This window comes from Melospiza melodia, chromosome 20 (genome assembly GCF_035770615.1).
Source record: "Melospiza melodia melodia isolate bMelMel2 chromosome 20, bMelMel2.pri, whole genome shotgun sequence".
Lineage (NCBI taxonomy): Eukaryota > Metazoa > Chordata > Aves > Passeriformes > Passerellidae > Melospiza > Melospiza melodia.
The window spans coordinates 4,589,562-4,612,256 of record NC_086213.1 but is presented as its reverse complement, the minus strand read 5'-3'; the positions used below and the strand labels follow the sequence as shown (position 1 = coordinate 4,612,256).

Genomic DNA, 22,695 nt, shown 5'->3' with positions numbered 1-22,695 from the left:
AATCACCAACATTCCTAGCACCACCTAAGACAGTGCTTTTAGCAACATGAACTCCAATCACAAGGTTAAAAAATAAAAGTAGTTTCAAAACATGATATTAACAACTGTAATTTCCACTGGTTTAACTACAGTCTTCAAAAGAGCCAGCATTAAAATCCAGAGTCCAATGTTAACAAACATTAAAATCCAGTGCCAAGTCACAAACTCTAAAATCTCAGCCAAAAGAAGCCAAAGTTATTAAAAATCACTGTTGGGAAATCTAGTTCCCTGTAATGGTATTGCATTTCCCAGGCTGGCAAGTGTAAGTGACTTGCAGAAATTGTGCTTCCTACTTTCACAGTGGAAACATGATGTTGGCACAAAAAAACATGCACAAACATCAGCCCTGAGGTTAATGCTTATTAAAGAACTCTCATTAAAGGAAAGAAATACAAGACACAAGAAGAGGAGCAAAGGATTGCTCAAGTCCTTACTTGTTCTGAGGTGAGCAAGGCCGTGTTAAGTACTGGCACATCGGGAGCAGAAGGAAAGCAAAAGCTATTGTTGCAAGGACTATGGAAAGAAGAAAAGGTAATATTAGGACATTCAGACCTAATTTCTACAGTACACAAACATGCTTCTCCAATTTGAAAAAGCTCTTGCAACAATGTCCTATTATCATATGCTCAGTGTTATTCCAGCATGAGCAGCTCAAAGCTCTGAGGTTTTCTGCACAACAGTGAGCCTTCAGACTGAAATAAAACAAAAGCTCTCAAAGGAATGCAATGCCCCATCCCCAAACCCTAAAAAAAGCCTTAAATTTATTCATGATCATGTCAGCAAGAAAAACAAATCTGAGTAAAAAAAATCTACTACAAACTGGTTGTGAGATTAAATTACAGTTTTTCAACATGACACAGACTAACTCAGCAGAATAGAGAGTTTTTTTCCACTTTTTAACTCAGATAGTAATTTTTTCCCTCATCTCACTCAAATCTCTTTCTTCATCACTAAAACACAGTACAACTTCAAATAACTTATAGCCAGTAGCTGGCAACTCCACTTTTTTTTAAAATACAAAGTGCTTTAGGTTTTTAAAAACAGAATGAAAAATATACATAAATATCCAAACAGACTATTTCCATAAACATTTTCTTTTTCAAGCACCATACTTATCCCACCCACACATTTGTAAAAACATTTAGTAACTGCTGGTATTTATAATCGTTTTTCCTTCCAGTTTTTTTAAAGGACTGTTTAAAAGGCTGAAACATGAGGGCGTGGAGACACAGACATGTCAGCAGCACACATCCAAAACTGTGCAGCCAGAACAGACTGCCATGAAAATCACAGTCTTGGAAGTTTTTGCATGCTGCCATTCAGATCTTTGTGCTGTCCTCTACTTATTCCTTTAAAAATTTTTGTTGCTGGTTTTTAAAAGGGATTTTTGTTCTCTTCTCAAATGAAGATGATGGGAAAGAATCAAACATTGTCTTACAGTTTAAGCCATTCTCTACACAGCTTAAGCCAACCAGAGAAAAATTCAGTTTGGTCAAACCACATTTTTCCATTCTGGTGGGAGGAGGATTTGAAACAAAACAAAAAAAAAAAAAAAGGAGAACTTGAATAATTTAAAAAGAGAATTTCGAAAGTCAGTGCATTGAACAGCACCATGAAAACTCAAATTCTATCAGTATTTCAGAGGGGGGAAGAAAACCAGAAGTGGTAGGGAAAGAATGATCAGCGTGACACCTCTGCACAAACTGAACTAAGAACCCCTCTGCAAGTGCCTGGCACTGCCCAGGAGCCCTGTGCCCCTGCTGCCCTGTGTCCTGCCTGCCCTGTGCCCCTGTGCCCTGTGTCCCTGCTGCCCTGGTGTCCTGCCTGCCCTCCCTGCTCCCCCCAGCACAGCTCAGCCCTCTCTGCCCTTGCAATCTCTCCTCCAGTTCTGCCCAGCAGGGAACCCTGCACCTCCTGCCCCTGTCCCCATGCTGGGCTCAGCAGTGTCCCCATGGCTGGGCTCAGAGGTGTCCCCGTGCTGGGCTCAGCAGTGACCCCGTGCTGGGCTCAGCAGTGACCCCGTGGTGTCCCCGTGCTGGGCTCAGCAGTGTCCCCATGGCTGGGCTCAGTGGTGTCCCCATGGCTGGGCTCAGCAGTGTCCCCGTGCTGGGCTCAGCAGTGACCCCGTGCTGGGCTCAGAGGTGTCCCCGTGGTGTCCCCGTGCTGGGCTCAGCGGTGTCCCCATGGCTGGGCTCAGAGGTGTCCCTGTGCTGGGCTCAGAGGTGTCCCCATGGCTGGGCTCAGTGGTGTCCCCGTGCTGGGCTCAGCAGTGACCCCGTGCTGGGCTCAGAGGTGTCCCCGTGCTGGGCTCAGCAGTGACCCCGTGGTGTCCCCGTGCTGGGCTCAGCAGTGTCCCCATGGCTGGGCTCAGCAGTGTCCCCGTGCTGGGCTCAGAGGTGTCCCCGTGGTGTCCCCGTGCTGGGCTCAGCAGTGTCCCCGTGCTGGGCTCCTTCAGAGTGGGAGCTGAACTGACACGAGGAGGAGGAGCTGCTCCCAGTGCTGCTCTGACTGCCCAGGCTTCCAGCCCCCAGGCTCCTGTCCCCTCCAGGTGCCCTCCAGCCCCAATCCTGACTCCCAAGGAGTCCCTTGGGTAACTCCTGCCTGCAGGCACTGCCAGCCTGGGCTCTGCCCTCTGCCAGCACTGGGTCCTGGCCTTGGCTGCACCTGTGCTTGCTCCTGACTCTTCCCTGAAAGGCAAATCTCTGTGAGAAGATTTGAGAGGGGTTTAAGAAACCAGACATAGCTGTAATGTAGCAGTTCCCCACATGAGCCCCTGCCAGCTACAGAGGATGTAAAATAGCATGGCCTGAGCTTGGTCTGTCCCTCTCAAGGGACAGAGGGACCAAGTTCCACAGCCCCAGGTGCACAGCTCCAGCAGGGTCACTCCCACCCTGCAGCACAGCCTCTGAGGAAGCTTTGCATTTCAGAGGTTCTGGGCCCATGCAAGCCCAAGGAAGAGCATGAACACACATTAGAGGCAGGTTTGAGAATAAAGATAGGCAAGAGCACTGACCCCCAGTCCCCTGAGACCTGCAACAACCCCAAGGGACACAGGATCCTCCACTTACACACACAAGTGTTACAAAGTTACAATTCCCAAGGTCATTTTAAAAATAAATTGACCAATAACCCAAACAAATTAAAATTTCTCTTTTGTCAAAAATCTTTCCTTGTAACATCTTATATATTTGTTTGTATATATTTCCCTCATAGCTAGCATACAGTAGAATCTATCTGAAGTATTTTTTAATAGGAAAGAACATATGTGCCATAGGTCAAAGTTATAAAAGCAGAATTCAACAGGCCTCTACAGGAGGCAGAATTAGACAGGAGCCCCAAGACAAGAGATTTAAATTTCACCCATCAACATCAGCCCTGTTTGAGAGGCTGGCACAGCTCAGGAGTTAAACCATAAGGGCAAAGCCTGCAGTGAAGCAGGAGAGGATGAGAGGTATTTAGGAGTCTAAAAATCTTCACAGACTCAGTATGTGGACTGAGCACAATTTTTAGAAGCTGCTGTGTATCTGGAGCAGTAGGAAGAATCTTGCTACTCTCAACAGCAGCTGGTCTCTTGAAGAATTCCAAAAAGATCAGTAGGCTTAAATTTTGCAAAAAGCAATGCCCTGGCATTTATTTAAAAGACAAAATGTAAATGCTAAACAGGACTGGAGGATCTGCAACTTATTTGCAGGTAAATTTCAATTTTGTTCTAAATTCAAGCAGTGCAAAAGACTAATATTCAAATGTTAGTGAGACCAGAAAGAGAAAAATTGCGTTAAAGCAAAACTAAATTAAAGTAGGAAAGAAGTCTCTGGATAGGATCCCCCAAGTTATTTCCCATGAAGTACTTGAATTCTGAAGTACCATGTACAGTTCTGAGCACCAATTTATAAACAAGTGAATTTCATGCAAAATAACACATCTGGGCATGTTTAGACCTCTGACAATTTATAGTTCAGTAGGTTTAGCACATCTCTAAGTGGAAAATACTTCTCAAATAATACCTGCCTATTTATAGCTACACAGACATGAAAATACAACTGTGAAACCTGAGGATTCTTTTTTTTAATGTACTGTGACATGTATTATAATTCTTACCAACAATATTTAATTATATCAACACTTCCTGTTCTATTGCAAGTCTTATAAAGAGAAGCAAACTGAGTCACCTGCTGTGCATATTGTAAAGACAACTTGAACTGAGTCGAAGAAGAAGAACATGACGAGGAGAGAGACGGACGCTCCGATGGGCAGGAACAGCGCCTGGGTGGAATCGATGGTTTGAATACCTGCAGGACAGAGGGGACACTGAGCTGGTGACACACAGGGACACAGCACAGGGCAGGGCTCTGGCAGCACATTCCCTCTTGGTGCTCTGTGAGCCCAGCACAGCTGCCTGAGGAGGCTCCAGCTGAGCCCTGCAGAACGCAGGGACTGAGAGCTCAGTCTGACCTTGTGCCATGGACAGAATGAATGACAAGCTATGAAAATTAACATTATTGAGGGATTAGAATCACTTTACACTGAGACACATAAATGTGTTGAACAGAGCATATATGAGGTGTAATTAATCTCTGACCAGTGTGAGGCTGGCCCAGCTCATGCAAAGGGTGCCACAGCTCAAATTCCACTTGGGTGAAGGCCACCAAGCTCTTAAATTCCATCACAGGCTGCAATCATGAGATAATATCAAACCTAACAATAAAGGGCAGTTTTCAAAAAATACCCAAGTCATTTATCTGTTTATGAAACCACCAGGTCAGTGAAGTGCACTGTAATTGCCTTTTTGCTAAAAACCATCACAAATTCAGGCTCACATTTCATAGCTGGCAGTAATTTTAAACAGGACAGAGATACTGAATTATTTTCTTCTTAGCATTTCCCTCACCTCACCCATGCAGTGTGAATACCAGGGATGTTAATCATGGGACAGGACAACTTTTACTGTATTTCCGAGTTTTCAGAATCACCAGCAAAATTGAGAAGTCCACCTAACCCCACAAATTCCAAGACTTAACCAGTCTCTGCAGCTATTTTTACATTTGATCCCTGGGGAGGAAAGAAGCCAGAAGCAGCAACCCAATTAAAGATACAAGACACACTTCTACTCATAGAGCACTAAAGTAACAACAGGGAGCATCTGAAATAGTCACATGGTAAGTGACCAATAGAAAATAATACAAGACTAAGACCTAGAAGAGATGTAAAACCAGCTTGACATCCACTGTGTTATCCTAAAATAACTAAACACTGCTGTATGAAGGGGGTTTTACTAATCCCAGGATTTGAAGGGTAACCTTTAGGGTTGAGACATAGTAAATACATACAGATTGTGTGTCAGTGTTTCTGTGTAAGAATGTGTCTTATTTTATTTTTTCCTGTCAAGAGTGGCAAGTCATATAAATAACAGGTTATCTGTACAACTCAGTTAAAATGTATCTAAGTATGTGGGAAAACCTCAAACACACATGAAATGCATTCACTACAACTTAGTATCTGTTATAAATATTCAACCATTTCCATTAAAGAAAATCTGAACAAAAAGCATGGAAGTCATGACAGTTGCAGATGGTCATGTCATTTATTAGTTCATGCCATGATCTATTTATTACTCTCAAACATAAGTAGTACAATAAATTTTAAAAATAAAAAGCAGAAGAATTCAGTCACTTGGGATTTCTGTCTACATTGCTGAGGTTTGGCACATTAAGGTGAAGTGCAATGTAGATAGTCCAGTGATGACAATGTGAAGACACAAAAATTCTAATCTGTGACTTAGACCTGATTCCTCCTGCTCTGAGAAAGCACATTTGTTCACGTCCTTCAACTTCCCAAGGGAAAAACCAAACCAAACAAAAACCCAGAAATGACACGCTGCACACCACCTTGGCATCTGGGAATTAGTGCCTGCAGCATTAAATGTCAGAGTTCTTCATTTAATTTCTGATCATTTTGACAGCTAATCCCCTTAATGTGCTTATTCCCTAGCCCCAGACTGTCTTCCCTTCCTTCCCAGATGCCAAAAGCCTCAACTGCTCATTGCTGTATCACCAAGCACAGCAACCTCTTTGCTCTGTGCTGCCAACAGAAGCAGTGCTGTGACAACTATTTAAATTCCAAGAGTCTACATTAGAAAAGACAAAACCAGCATGAGACACATACAACATATGTTATTTCATTCCTCATTTTAAAGCTATGCTTCTTGCTCTAAACAAAACAAGCTTGGCATTCAGGGTTTCATGCACAGAGCTTCTCACTCCTGCCCTCTATACTCTGGGAAACTATTTCACTCTAGAGTGAATATTGCCTTTTCTCAAAACATGGCAATATAAATTGCCTTCAGTTAAACACAAGTATGAATTTACAACACACTGTGCACACTGTGTTCTACTCTAACTGATCAGCTCCATATTTTCACCTGCAAAACTGTGCATGTCAGATGGCCAAGCTGCCTGCAATCTATTTATAGCCCACAGAAGGGACAGTCACCATGCAGGAGCTGACATGTTAATCCCACCCTGAATAGACAGTGTGCAGACACACACTTTGTGGTGCATTATAAATGAGCTGCCCAGAGCCATGTGAACTCTCTGCTTCAGTTTCTCTACTGATAAGGTGAATCCTCCTCAGGGATTTGTCTGTGCACCCTGCAATCCCTCCCTGCTTACACACTGGCCAACACACCACAGCAACGAGCTCCAGCCAAAAAAGGAATTACACCCCCTTCTCCTGACTGTGGGGTGGCTTTTCTCAAAGTAAAGCTGTTCCCGTTTCCAGTCAAGCCTGACAAATTGTGCCACATGCAGTTTTTATGCATTATGGAAATGTTATGTTGATGTTTTAAATTCAGCTTCCAGGGGTGTGACCCAGCCGTGGACAGCAGTGTCAGAGCACAGCAAGGTGGGAATGCCCAAACACAGCCTGGGACCTGGGAATCTGCAGGTGAGAGTGCCCAGACACAGCCTGGGACCTGGAAATCTGCAGGTGAGAGTGCCCAGACACAGCCTGGGACCTGGGAATCTGCAATGCAGCAGCTCAGACACAGCCACAGGTGACGCAGGAGGTGCAGCCCTGAGGTGAAGCACAAAGGGAAGGAGTAAAGCTGACCCTTACTGTTATTGGTGCTGTTGCCATTAAATGACCCAGTGGTGCTGCTGTTGTCCTTCTCTTTGTCCTGATTCTCAAAGTCCATGTTCAGAGACCTGCAGGGAACAAAGCAAATGTGACAGGTGAGTTCCAAACTCCTGCTCAGGCTCATCAGCTGCAGTTTCATGCCCACTGCCCCTGGAGAAGCCCTGTAATGCTGGTTATTGCAAACAACACCAGACACAGTGGGAAATTAAAATAACTGAAGTGCTTAGCTCCAAATGAGGCCCCACATCCCAGACTGTGACAGTGAGATCAGTCACCAGTGTCTGCACTGGGGAGTGCTGGAAATCTGTGCTGCTGTTTGTTGTTACCTGATTTCTGGGAAGTGTAGAACATGATGGAAGTACAATAAATATTTCAATTCTCTTGTGAATTTGAACTCTTTCCAAGTTCTCATTTTTGTTCCTTTTCTTTCAAATTTGACTATCAGGTTTCATTTTTAAGACAATAATATTTCCTTCCTTGAAATGTTCTCATGAATGACCCAAACTAGCTTTTAAGTGTCTGCTTAATGTAAGGTCTTACTTCACTGAAAAAATTTCAGCAAAGCCTAGAAAATAATCAGATATATATTTTACATGCACACAGAACAGATGACTAGAGGAAGCTCTAAATAAATAGTACAAATTAATACACTTATTAAACCATAGGAGCTGACAACATTCCCCTGAAGAGCCAGCTCAGCTGCTATTGATTCTTTTCATGTTGATATAAACACTTTTTAAAAGTTCTAATTTAGGACAGTATTCTACCCCTTTTGCCATAGTCCTTCACTTTGATACAACTTTCAAATTATATTCTAACACATTTGACATAACCTTCTGAAAAGGGGGAATTTCACTTAAGGTCTGTTTTGACCAGCAATAATTTCTATTGTTAAATTCAATGTGCTTTTTAACAAAAAATACCAGCAATAAAGTTTATCATGACAGTTTCTCACTGATGCATGTGTGGTATCCACAATTTAGCTGCATATTGATTTATTCAAATGAGCTACAGAGAACCACCAGAAGCACTGTGCATCTCCCACTGCACAGCTCCTGTCTTAAGCCTACAGCAGCATCCAAGTATTCCAACAGAACTTCCAGGTCAACAGGAATTAAAGTTCTTTTCAAGTTTAGCTTAACTGAGTTACACAAAGTAAACAAATTCTATTCATTTATCAGACCAGTAACAAGTACACCACGGTCTTCTAAACTTTTCTAGAGGTGTCACAGATATTTTACTGCAGTGCACTGATCATGGACTGCAATGCACAGGTGAGCAAGTCTGTGCTGCAGTCCCAGAACCTGGAATTAGGCACAACCAGGTCTATAGGATCCAAACACAAGTGGTGTATTAAAGACAGAGGGGCTGAGCAGCTTCACTCCACAAAACAAATCCAAGAAAAAGGCTCTTCCAGCACAGAACTGGTTTGCTTCCTTTGCTTCTATTAAACAAATGCTCCCCAACAGTGTTATGAGATTAAAGCAGCTTCTGGTCTCAGGCAAAACACGAGGAAGCTTCCACCTCAGACCCACAGTGCTTCTACACAGATCATGGATCATCAGCTAAAGAGTTATGGAAAGCACAAAGAGGCAATAGAGAATACTAAAATTCTAACAAATTAATCTGTTGTTCTTAGCTTGTTCTTTTAAAGATCTCTTTGCTCTGCCCTTTGTTTGGAGTGCCTCCATCATTCACTTGCACTCCCCTTTCCCCCATTATGAATTGTAGCTTTATAGTTTTCCTCTCAAGCTATAAAAATTTGGGAGGAGGCTGACAGCCCTCCAGGACTTGGTCCAAGATTCACACAAACAAGATAATTCTTTTCTCAGGGCAGTGTTTCCTTCCCCTCTGAATTAGCACAGTTTAGCAAGAACCTCACACCATCATTCTCCCAGTGGCATCGAGCAACTCATAACTTAAGGGATTTCTATCAGCAGAGAAAACTGGAAATAAAACCTATCACATCTACTCTCATAAACAACCTCAGCCCCTCTCTTTTCATTGCCATAGTGTCAGCAATTATTATTACCTATAAATATCCCTGCCTCCAAAGTAAGCATAAATTAGGAAATTACTTTCACTTAACAACACAGCTGCTCTTCCAAGCCAACCTCTGAATAATCTCCAACTGTTTTATGATCTGGCTCTTCCCTCTGCTACAAATTATCACTAACATACTAAAAAAACCTAAGAAGCAATCACTAAAACACCTTCCAAGAAAGTTAAAAATCATACTGTAAAGCAAGATAAACTCAGAACTACTGGGCTGTAGAGAAATGGCAAGCTGGGAAACATTCCCTGCTTTGTTCAAGTTTCTCCTGGGCTCCCAAGGGAATGCTGAGTCAGCATCTCCCCTGGGGCACTGAGCTGCTCCATTGTTTCTTCTGTGGGTCCTCAGAGCTGCAGCTGGTTGCATTTCCAGTGCAGGGTTTCAAAGCAAGTCACCCTCTCCCAGGGAGCCCCTCGGGAGGGTTACACTGAGGCCAGAGCAATGAGTAATGCTGGCACTGCCTGCAAAGCTCAGATTCAACCATGGATCACTCCACTCCACAAATGCCTCAGGGAGACCCTGCAGGACATGTTCTTATCAAGCAATGGAGAAAACAGGAATGCAAGGATTTATCTATAGGGGCACCTGCAGATGCAACTTATTGAGAAGTCCCTTCTTGCTCTAGCAGTGAGGACAGCCACCCACCTGAGAGCTGTGGGAGCATGGGAATGCCATGCTGGAAAGCCAACCCTCAGCACAACATGTTCACAGGACACTGGGTTCACCATGTGAGCTCCTTTCTATTCACACCCACACTTTGGACACTCAAACCCAGAGACAGAAGGCCCCAGGGTCATCCCACACTTCTGGTTTGGCTCAAAAGCAGGTATTTGAACAGGTAGATTCTGGGTTAAATCTGGCTTTACATAAGCTGAGAGCCCCTGTCTGGGGATGTGATAGGATAAAGATTTAGCTGCTACCTGCAAAGCAACCCCAACATTAAAGTCACAGAGAAGCATTTGGACAAGGAGGTGGCTGTCCTGCCCTCAGAGACACCCTGTTCCAGGCTGAGCTCACCTCTTTAGAAATCCACAGCTAACACCTCTACTTGCATGTTCCAGCTTACAGCTTGTAATGGTTTAAGGGATTAGAGCTGCCCCTTTGGCAGCCAGCAATACAAGTATGTCAAGCTCAAGGACTGGGAGCAGTCAGAATGTGCAGGAGAGAGACGCTCAGAAGGGCTGGAAGCAAAATCTCCTGAGCGGGCACAAACGCAGGCAGGAAATGCTCGTTCAGGGAAGGGAACTCCTCTCTAGGGCTGCACTTGGTTCTGGGCTTCACCCACAATTTCTCAGACATTCCTCTGAGTATACTGGGGGTTTGGGATTTTTTCATTTGTTTTGGACAAATGCTGCTTCTATTAATAAGGACAGTGGACCAAGGCTTTCCTTTGTTCCCCTGACACTGCCTCAGATTAGATCCAGCACACACGTGGATTTTATCCTAATGACTCACCCACCCAATTCCTTCTGATCCTATTACTGCACTTCTGTTTCAGCCACTTGCCAGGAATATTACAACTACTCTACCTGCTTCTTTTCAGTTGAAAATCAGAAAGCAAACCCACCTTCTGCAACACAAAGGTTAACTGAGGAGTGCTATTTTCTTTTTGTCTTACAACAGCTCTGCAGGAGACGAGCACTCAAATCCAGATGAACACACCACTGCTGACAGATGAGAATGAGCACCCTCAGCTGTAACTTTTATCTTTCCAGCACATCAGTTTTCTAAGAAAATTCATCCACTTTGCCAGAAGTTTTCATTTTACTACTTTAAGAACTTCCAGATGAATATAATTTTGTAACTTACTACCACACTTTAATTTCTTAAATAACTTAATTGTATTTCAGACCTGTTTGTTAACACCACTGCACAATTTTCTGTAAAAAACTGGTTTTGACCTCACTCTCTGATCAAAGACAATCAGTTTGTCCAAGTCCCCAATGTAACTGTGGGTTTTAGCTCAGACACCTGCTAAAGGAATCACATATAGGAGATGAATTAGGAAAGCAATTTTAAAACTCTGGGACCCTATTTTGGTCTGTAACTCACATTGTGGGGTCTTCAGGATACACACAAAGGCAAAAGACTAAAACAGGACATTTCCTCAATGGTTTGTATCCAACACCATCCCACCACTCCATCCATGAGTCAGATTGCTCTGGAGTTCACAGTCCTTGCAGGGTGAGTAGTTTTAAATGTAAAGTATAGGACAAAATGCTAAGAGCATGTGTAGGTACCAAGAGGAAGAGGATGGCAAACAGCAGGGGAAAATTTTGAAGGGCAAGGAGCTCCAAGAAAGAAGCAATTCAAGTTCACACACTCCTGCTGTTTTATATTGCACTATGCTTTCATAATTGAATCTTAATAAATGCTATTGCTTCTTGCAGTCAGATGCATAGTTCCTTTTTACACAATAGCATAAACTCAAATAGTTAAAAATTTAATTAGTTCCTTGACAATATGCTAATCTGACTCAAAACTTGAAGAAAAAACTAAACAAATCCAACCTTTGATTACTTTTTTATTCTGATCATCTCTAGATTTTGTTTTCCCAAAGCTTTCTATTTTAATTTCACCAGCAGTGCTGTTACCTAACGCTTGCTAACAACACCAGACAGCTCCTGCAAAAAAATTGCCTCTTTCATTATATGACTTTATTAACTTACAGTAGTGATATAAAACCTCTTATCCTAAAACAGCTGCAGCTGACATCATATGGATGAGCACAGCTATCATCTATTTCAGGAGTGCTCATAGCAGTTCAGAGACTCCACAGTGAGTGTAAGGCCTTTTATCACAGAGCTGTGAAATGAAGCAATGTTCTTCAAGAAGCAGAAAGAAAACAATGCTGTATTTAAGTTTAAAAAAATACTTTCATATTGTGATGATATTGTTTCAATATTTCAGTATGAGCCTCGTTCCTTAGGTGCCATTACAGTAAAACAAACTGTATAATACAGCATGCAAGTCTAAAAGGACAATTGAGTTTTCTCTGAACTATACTCAAGTCTCCTAAAATGAGGCAAATTTGATTTTTGAAGACTCAGACTCATCCTGCAGCAGTTCTCAGATGTTTTACTGGAGTTGAACACTGGCAGTGTTTCCCATTTCCCCATGAAGCTGTTACTGACACTGGAGCAAGCAGCAGTGGGAGTCAGGGATTGCTGCTCCACAGGACAGGTCTGAAATCACAGCAGAGCATTCCCAATCTACCACCTCTGGCTAATGGATTGAAAACTCTGCTATCCAGAACATTACCTTCTATCTGTCCCAACAATCCTTTTCTACTCTCTAAAATAGGATTTTACAGAGCTGTCCTCAAGGACTGACTTTTAAGTCATCTTATATGTGCTTGTAAAATGACAATTGCATCCTTCAGAAACCCCAGCTTGCCATTATTCCTTCCTTTTCTATTTCCTTCTCAGAAGCAAATAATTTTTATGTCTATGTCTGACAAAGATACAATGAAACAAAAAAGGCATAAACTGTATTCAGTCACTTGCAATATTTTTACTTGAAAAATAAAAACTCTGCAGAACCTTAAAAAGATAATCTTACCTGAAACTGCCGTAGACTATGAGGAGAATAGAAATCAGGAAGGTAGACACTTGACTGGAATCCACAAGGGAATATGCCCTGCAATTAGAAAAAAGAAGGCAGGTTTGTCATTGTGAGTGTCCATTTGCTAATTCTTTTTCTTATTTTAATATAAATACAGAAACGGATGACAAATCACTGGAGCTCCCTCTGGAGTTCTTGTCTCATCTGGAACACAAAACCTGTAGCTTGTGAATTCACTCATTATATTCAAGGCTGCAGCATGAAAAACCTGCACAGCCAAAAAAGGACAACTCAAAAGCCTTGTGGTAATTTATTCTGAACTCACCAGATTCAGGGGTTTTTCCTCAAACTCATTAAAATCACTTCAATTGCAGCTACTGCAAAACCTGCACATCAATAACAGTAACCTGTTACACCTTCATAGGGGCACCATGGCAGCTGAGGCTCACTTAGCAGGGGGAAATACCCCAAACAAACAAAAGAAACTCCCAAACCTCACAACAAGCAGCAACATTCATTTATTAAACCACACTCAATCACCTCCCTATTCCAGCTTGCAGATCACTCAATGCAGGATTACTGATGGACATTCCAAACCCAGCTTTACCTGACTGACTTCCTAATGTAACCCCCTGTGTTTAAAGCATGAAATATGAACATTCATGCAGCAGAGGCCACTGAGCTGGCAGGGCACAGCAGGCAGGGGAGGCTCTGGGAGTCACTCAGCAACTCCCAACAGGTTCTCCATAACTTGTACTAAAGCAATGGAAAAGAACAAGAAAAATACTCTGTGTTAATTGCATTAGTCTTATCCTACAAAAGACATAACTGAATATTTCTGAAACCAACCAAAAAGCCCAATTTCAGCAAGGCTATGGATATGGAACAAAGATAATTGAATTACATGATTGTTCCAAATTAAGTACCACTGAGCAAATAAAAACTGGAGATACGAGACAGTTAAAGAAACACTCATCCCATTCCCAATTCAAAAGCAATTTAGAGATAATTACCACTAGACACACAATTTAAAATACTTTTGTTTAATATATAAACACAAATGTGAATCTTCTACTACAGAAACTCAATATTAAACATCACTGACAAACAGACTGCCTCTTCCAGATGGAATTATATACTTGTGCAATAAGCTTTTAAGAAATTAGATACTGCTTTGGTTAATTACCATTAATAACTTCCACATATCTCCACATTAAAGTGAAAATCAGGTATCTTATTTGCTCATAATGCTGGCCAACACAAAGACAATCTTAAGCTTTAAGTATTGTATTTTCTTTGTATGCATGACCTTTAGTTCCAGGCTGTGGAATAGAGCCCTAAAAAGCATCCATGAAGATCAATAGAGTGAATTGCAAATACATGCAACACAGTAACTCAGCACTTACAACCAGTGCACACATAAATGTTCAGGTTATACACAATGCAGTTCACAGCACATGACCTTCATGCCATGGTTACAGCTGAACTCACACCAAAGAAAGAGCCTGAGCACATTCACACTGGGTCTGTGTCCTGTTTCCAGCTCTGATTGCAGAAGGAAGCATTCCCTCATCCAGCCTTGCACAAAGGGAAAGGAAAGCTTTGCATTGTTTGGATTTGAGAATAAATAGTGGAACTCGTCTATTAAAAGAATACTCAGAAACTCCACATTTTTAAGAAAAACAAAATTAATGGAATTTCAGAATGGATTAAACATGGCCAGGGTTATGCCATGATTTTTATTAACTTATGTTCATAAAATTTTATCTTCACAAATCAGCAAATACTTTTGAGATGAACAATGTTTGCTACATAATTCTTCATTCGGTGACAACACTGGAGGCTATGATAATTAAAATGCCATTTTGTCATCATTTTAAATGTTAGTCACAACAACGCTGTAAATGTTACAAAGATTCATAAAACAGATAAAATAGAGATGATGGAGCATGGATCAGCCCTGTGCATAAACCATCAGTCCTGTATTAAAACTGAGAGCCCTCTGGTTGGATAAAGAACCTGAAGAAATGCAAACCCGTGTTAAACACTGATCTCACACACCCCAGCCCTGCTGTCAGGCTGCACTGGTGCTCAGGACTGCAACCTGCTGATTCTGTGCCAGGCAGAAATGAGAATTAAAGTCCTTCCATGCTGCACAAGTGCAACAGAGTAAACAGAAACTCATCACAGAGCAGAGATGTTTCCTGACCACCCCCCTAAAACAACCTCAAAGCTCAGTGCTGCTACCAGGATAATGGTCTGGGGAATTTCATATTCACTGATATTCCAGCAAACAGGGCCAGGGAGATGCAGTCACACTTTCCTTCCTCCTCAGGCAGCTGGAAAAAAAGCAAGGCAAAACACACAGAGTGTGACAGGCTGAACTGAGAGAGCAGCTCAGGCATGTCCAGATTCCATCCAAAGTTTCCAACACAAGTAACCCACAAGGAAACTTGAAGGATAATTTTACAATGCCAAAGTGAATCTCATTGTAATAAAACCTCACATCTTTTAAACATTAAATTTCCCTACATCATTTAAGGTATTGCACAAGACCTGAAACCTAAAATCCTATCCACTGACTGGATGGACAGTTTGTTAAGAGACTAAAAATCCTTGATCCCAAATAAATACTTCCTAACACATTAGTCTAGGTTAGAGGTAATAAGCAAATTACTATCACTGAAAGAATGAAAAAGTAAGATTACTTCCAAATTTTTAATATTATTCAAAATGCCAGTGTCTTGCAAACCAATCTGTAATTTTAACTGAAATTTAAATAACCTTCTGCAAGCCCAACAGATTCCACATGCACTAACAGAATTCTCCTGCAGGCACATTTCAAGTGTGCACGTTCATGTGCTCTCACAGCCAAGCAGCATCAGTGCCATGCTGCTCTCAAATGGCACCAGCCAAAGCCAGAACCCACAGCAATGACAGTTTTCAGAAGCTGCAGTCACATTTAAGCAGCCTTTCAGTGCACATATAAAAATGAAACCAGCTTCCTTCTAACAAGGTATTTCTGTAAAACTCTTCAATCTTGGAACAAGTAATGGAAACTTATGCACAGAAAATGCCTGTAACAAGCTCGTGCACAGTTATCCTTTGACTTAAGTACTGATTTTAGATGCAACTCTCAGTACTTACAACAGGAAAATCTACAAAGGAAATATTATTCTTCATCCTCAATCTGAAAATGAATACTGGATAAGGCCAGGCTGAAGGCTCTGTTGAAGCTGACTTCAGTGCAGTTCACCTGTGTGTCATGTTACAAGAACAAATTCCAGCTCATTTCCAAACTCCAGCACATGTGCAGAACACTGCTCAAAGTACAAAGACAACTTGGGTTTTCCCAAGGAAATACATTTTTCAGGATTCTTGCACCACCACACCTGAAATTCCACATCCATGTAAGGAAGCTGGTTTAAGAATAACTATTAATGAATCTATCAGATTCTAACTTATTTAAGTAACAAGTAACTAATTATTACACTCTAGTACTTAATAAAACCAAGCGCTCTGCTGCCTTAAGACCATTTTCTCAGCCAGCTGCTGAGAGGTGACTTCTATAACCTGAGCTCTCACTCTGAACCTGCATCTTTACATGGCTGAGATCAATTTTCATAAATTCTCTGCCATGAGGCATCTATTTCTGGCAGCTCCATGGGCAAGGCTCAGAACACAGAGCCTGCTAAGGCATGCCAAGGCAGAGACACAGCAAGCACTGTTCCATGACATATTCTGTGTGTCTGCCCCAGAGGCTGACAGTGAGAGCATTGTGCACACAACAATCCCAGCAGGGCTGTCCAGCCTGGCACAGAGAGCTCCATGGACCTTTACCTACAGAACACTCCAGGGGTGCCCACTGGGACACAGCAGCACTCCCAAACAGAAACCAGGCAAACACACCACAGCCCTGAGAGCTGGTGTGCAAGCAGCACTGTCCTCTCTTCTGGGAAAAATGAATAACTTCTGTATTCCCAAGGGAACAGAGACCCACTTCATTCCCAGCCAGGGAAGATGGGAACCAGCTCATCAAAGGTGCCACAACAACAGTCATGGCACCACACTGAAGACTCTTGGAAGCTCTTTCCTCTGAATCAGCAGCTGCAGGTCAAGCTCTTTGCCCCTGTCCCTTCAGGTCCAAGCTCACCTGTCTTTGTGGACATTCACCCCACCAGGTTCTGCCATCTGCCTGTTTTCTATTATGAACCTTCTGGGGTTTTTTTCTTTTGTATTTCCACTCAAGAAAATCACCCAGTCAATATAAGCACTGCTTTTCATGTTTCAGCTCCTCCTTGTCACCAGAAGACAGTTTCTGCATAACAAACTCCTTCCTTCCAAACCTCCAGCAGGAAACCTCAGGCAAAGTCTGGGGATTCTTTTTGCCCTCTGTGTTGAGCAGTGAGAATCTGCAATCTGAATTTGTTCAATCAAGACCCAAACCAGGAACCAAAGGGATCTCCAGATGACAGTGCAGAGCATTCCCCTCCTGTCATGGGCAATCTGAAATGACCACAAGCCAACACAACCATCACAAAAACAACTTCTCACCTTTTCCAATCACCTGTTCTTCTTCATCTCATCTCTGCATAACCATCTGCAAAATCACACACAAAACCAGACTGAGGAACCTGCCTCCCTGAATAAAAATGATGAACAAATGGGAGAGTTTCTCAAGTGATTCAGACTCCTGATCTGACCCTTTTCTGGACGTAAAATAAAAGAGAAAAGACTTTTCAGTGGCAGCATTAGCTTAAGTGCCCCAAAATTATTGTTCATTATATTAGGGATGCTTTATGTATTTGGAATAAAAACGCCTTTCTGTTTGCACAAGATGCCTACTAAATGTATAACCATAAAAATTAAACACAGATGAGTAAACATCAGTCCTGACTCTCAGGTACAAGAGACATTATTGTGAAGAATTGTGCCAAGGGGGCAAGGAGAGGCCTGTGCCCTGAGGTTTCCATAGCAATGCACCCTCAAGGCCTTGGACATGAATCATTCCCATCCAAAAGCTGCTGTAACAGCACAAGACAAACCCTCCCTGCACACTCACAGTACCTATACAGGAATGCAATAATAGAGCAACAAATAACTCACAATGACTTGGAAACTGCAGCAGATGAACTAAGTTCACTAAAGCTCACATGAAGAGAGATTGCATTTCATCATGGATTATTTTTAATCAGTGATCAAAACATCCAAGAGTTCACAAGATTGAGGAAAACAAGACTATAAAAGGATGGTAAGCATGCTAGATAGGTTTGAGTACAGATGGATTAAAATAGAAAAGTTTTTGCTGTGTTTAATGGGACCAAATCTGCAACTTGCAGATATCACAGAATCACAAATTCACACTGGGAATGGAGGGAGATAATTTAATTCACTGATCTTACTCTGGGGAGAGACAATCAGTCATGACAGGTGCTTACCTCATCTGTTGTTAAAAATTAATTGGTGAAAAATTCAGGGACTTTCTTGACATGTAATGTAACTCTGACTGCAATTTTTGTCCACAATTTTTCTCCTTTGAAAAGTCCTTTTCAAAACTCATGGAGAGCTTTTCATACTGGCCACATCTGGGGTGAAGTGGATCCAAACATGAATGGATATTTCCACTCACATATTTCAGTTTCTGAAGGATGTGGCTGCTTGAGAAGTGACCACACAAAACTTCAAATATTCTTCAGCCCACATTAAACCCATGACTATTTACCCAATCACTATGGTACTTTTCACTTGCATTTCAAATACCACCCTTATAACCAAATGTCCACTGTCTCCTCACAAGGTAAGTGACATTAATCCATACCCAACATGCATCCCAATCCTCTTCAAAAGAAAATTCCTCATAGGTAGGTACCAGGATTGGAACAGTGATGTCAGGGCACCTCCCTCTGCCTCTCTCCTTGCTCTGTACTCAGCATTCATTCCCAGAACTCTTCATTCCCAGAACCTGCTGAAGGCACACATTCAGTGTGAGGGTCCCATCTCAGCTGATGGGCAACTCTTTCAAAGGGAAATTTTAAAAATCCCCAATATAATTTAAAAAAACCCAAAACACAAAAACCCCCAAAAACCCCCCAAAAAACCACTAAACCAAATCAGAACAATCAACTTCTGCTGGAAATCTGGTGTTCAATGTCAAAATCAAGGATGGAGAAAATTTCCACTCCCCTCCTCCCAAGGGTTTCATGTATTTCAAAGCATTTTTAGTGTGTTTATTCCATCAGTGATTGTCTTGGCAACAGAAAAACAGAAAGTCAAGAAATAGCAGTTGGTAAACTTGAAGCAAGCTGCAGAGTATTTCTGCACTTCCTCTGCCCCACACCAGATTTTTATAGCCATTAACTCCACATGGAAAACAACATTCACCCTCACACTGCTGCACTGACCCAAGGGCTGTGGCTTTTTTGGATCATGCAAGAATGTGCCACTCATGAGGAAAACATTTTCCTGAATCTACCTGCTTTGTAAGCTTTTAAACATTCTACTATTTTATTCCTTAAAAAGAGTGTGTGGTAACTCAGTGATTAGGGCAATTTATTGCTAAGAGCAATTCATTGCTGATGCTCAGGTACCTGGCACTTGTGAGCTGCCACTGTAGAATTATTTATTAAGAGCACAAATCAAACTCAAGGACTCCAGAGCACAGTCCTAGGGCACATGAAAGAAGAGCACTGCCATGGACATGAAGATCAATTACAGCTAATTGCACAAACACTCATTTTGGCTGGGGGTGGGCTCACTCCATAGGTACAACCAATTCTGCTTTTTTCCTTTCCTGGATCCCAGGTCAAGGGTATGACTAAAAAGCCTCTTTCAGCTGCCTTACATGTGTAAGATATACACATACTTAAGAGCCTCCATTAGGCTTGCTGCCAAACCAAAGTTAAATCTGAGTGTAACAGTTAAAGGTATAATTTTAAGTGTGAAGTCATGGCACCCACAGCTGTAAACATATCTCAAGACTCTTCTATTCTTTAGTGTGATTCATAGGAAAAGCAAGCAAATTGCTATGGCTTTGCTTCTGTTAAAGGAGTAGCTTGTTTTCTAAAGTAAGTTTACAATTTCATCTCATTGTCACATGCAGATCTCACTGTCATGCTAAGTATGAGTAATTCAGGGAAACATGGGTTATGTCAGAAAATAAAACAAGTCTAAAGTGAAAGAAAACAAAGAGAAAAGAGTAATATGGAATGTCCCACTAAAACCAGACTTTGCTACACAGACTCTGTGAGGGCTCAGGCAAGCATTTCAAACTGTAACCAGAGAACAATTCTGCTGTTTACCAGGCAGAGCTCCCAGAACAACATTTTCACACTATTAAATACCATACATAGATTTTTTCCTACCCATACAATTTTAAATCCCAAGCACCTCCTCTATTCTTTCCAGAAAGCTGATTCCCTAAATTATCTCTGCAAAACCAAATTCTAAGCTCCCAACTAAATTGCTAAGAGCAAACACTCCTCTGAGCTCACTTTGAGAGGAAATTGAAGTATCCAGTAAGGCATCAGTGGACACAGACTTGAAAAAAAAACCAAATTCTGTTAAAAACATTCTCCAAGCTACTCCTTTGGCTCACCCCACTGTTTGCCACCAGAACAAAGAATAACATGTTTCACAGTTTTTTGGAATTACAGCCACTGGAAGATTTCCAGATTTCACATTCTGCTTGGTGCACTCATTTCCTTGCAGGAATGGGAGCACAACTTCCAGTCCCTGCATGGAAGCACAACAATACTTCAGTCATGCAAAGGAACATTATCCCAAACCAACACAGGACTGTGCCCACATACCTCAAAAATATTTTCAGCTCCTGATGTCCCCAGAGCTCCAGTGGAACCAGAGTCAACAGGACATTTGGGAGCTAACTTTGCCATCAGTGGTAAATGGAGAACAATTAACCAGTACAGCTTCAAATAAGTTGAACTGGACACACATATCTGAGTATGGAGCAGCCTGAACTAAAATAGAGATCCAAAAATCATAGGCTTGTCTTTGACATTGCTGTCACAGAAAACACTGCCTTTTTTATTCAACACTGGATACCTAATTTTTATCTCTTACCTAAATATACACACAAAATAATTTTTTTACATTCCTTATGCTATTGAGAAGGGTTGGTTGGTTGATTTAGACTGGGTCAAGAGTTTTGCTCTAAACTTGACAAATGAAAAAGGATCTGGGAACCTTCCCTCCTTTCTTTCTCAAAGAAAGAAAAAATAAGCAGTCATGAAAAGCAGAGCATGCTTTTGCTGCCAAATATATGTGACCACCAGCCAAGGAATCCTCTCCAGGAGCAAGATTTGGAAATTGTATCACCAGGATTTTGAAAATGTGAAAAGTACATCTATACAGTGATGTCTGCAATAGGGAACCTCCACTGAAGGAGTATAATTTCAACTGAACAAGAATATGTGGAAAAACACATATTTTGATATCAAGATACAGAGCTTGTTAGTAGCAAATGTTTTACTTGATTTTATATTTTAATTGTGTCGTGTTTGTTTCAATTGAGCTGTACCAGATCAGGCAACTTCTTCCACAACACTGGCATCTACTGCAGACCAGCTCCAGCAAACTGCTGGGCCAAGGCACAGCCCTGCTTCTGCTTCCTAAAACCATTGTTGCTTTTATCCCTCCTTGACAATTAGATCTGAAGGACACCAGCTTGTGATAGGATTTGCCTATGCTGGTTTGAAAACTGAAGGGCAAGGAAAGCCCAACAGGCTCCACTGCAAACTGTATCACTTCAGTTTGCCCACCTCTGATTCAGGGGCATTAAGAGTTTTGCAAACAAAACCTGCTTTTTCAAATACTTGCCACTACAATTAGCTTGGGTTTTGATATTAAAACTTATTCACAGACAGGAGAAGAAGAAAGAAGTAGAAAAAGCCATCACAGCCCTGTTTTTATAAAGCAAGTTTGATTCAGGCCAGCAGCTGCACAATCAGCAGGTGTGACACAGAGAAAAGGAGTCAAGATGTGGCCATGAACAAGGTGGGACTGAAATCCTTTAGGGAACAGCTTACAGACAGATCTCACTGAGCACATTGTAATTACACACCTGTAATCCAAGCTTTGCTGGAGCTAAAGTAAATTAAACAAAATTCACCTTCCTATCTTCCTGTACCCAACCTTCCATGCATTAATTAAGTTAATTTTTAAAACAGACCATAAGTACTGTAGTTGCTGCAATATATGATAACATTTTATAATACTGTGTGCTATTTCAGCCCTTTCAGATTTGGTTTTCATTAATAAACTGCAGATAACTTTGCTCCAGCAGCACAGCTCCACCACAGGAAAACACCTTGAGGCAGTCACTAACAACAAACCCAGCATCAACAACAAACAGGGCATTCACTGAGGGGCAAGAAGCAGCCACACTGCACTTGAGAGGGCAAAACTATCAGCTCGTTTAAAGGATGCTTGAGGATGAGGAAAAAAAAAATCCACTTGCTAAACTAATTAAAGAAACTGTATTGTCCTTAACTGTCTATCACTTTACAAGACTTCAGTTCAATGCAGAGGGCAGATTCAAATCATGCTGTAGTATCATAAAAATTGCCAAACACAAGTATAAATACAATGTTTTTGTGGAAGAATTAAAATCAGCAAATATCAGAACAAGATGTAAATATATAAGTATGACAATGCACATAAATATATGTATGAGACATCTGACAAAACAAGAGAGTTGCAGCTCAGCCTCAAGAAAGAACTGACCACACAGGGAGACTTTCCTCCAACACAGAAAACTGTTTCCACCTTCCACAAATAATCAAGAGGAGGACTGGAAGGAGGGAGAAGAGAGGAGGTCAAATCAAGATCTGTTACACACAATCCTCTCTTGCCAGAGCCACAAGTATATTTCTTTATGTAAATTTTCA

The 22,695-nt window shown here is 41.7% G+C and overlaps 1 protein-coding gene across 2 annotated transcripts in view; it reads right to left on the bottom strand.

The window, feature by feature from the left end:
- The window catches only part of SPPL3 (signal peptide peptidase like 3), a 57,699-nt gene that overhangs the window by 11,505 nt on the left and 23,499 nt on the right, over window positions 1–22,695 (bottom strand). Inside the window, exons 2-5 of one of the 2 annotated variants that reach the window (XM_063173299.1) lie at window positions 12,788–12,865; window positions 7,147–7,241; window positions 4,209–4,328; window positions 474–552 (exon numbers count right to left, since the gene is read on the bottom strand). In XM_063173299.1, the coding sequence (XP_063029369.1) occupies window positions 474–552; window positions 4,209–4,328; window positions 7,147–7,241; window positions 12,788–12,865 (372 nt within the window). The remainder of the gene's footprint in view (window positions 1–473; window positions 553–4,208; window positions 4,329–7,146; window positions 7,242–12,787; window positions 12,866–22,695) is intronic. The other variant, XM_063173300.1, reaches the window with a different exon arrangement.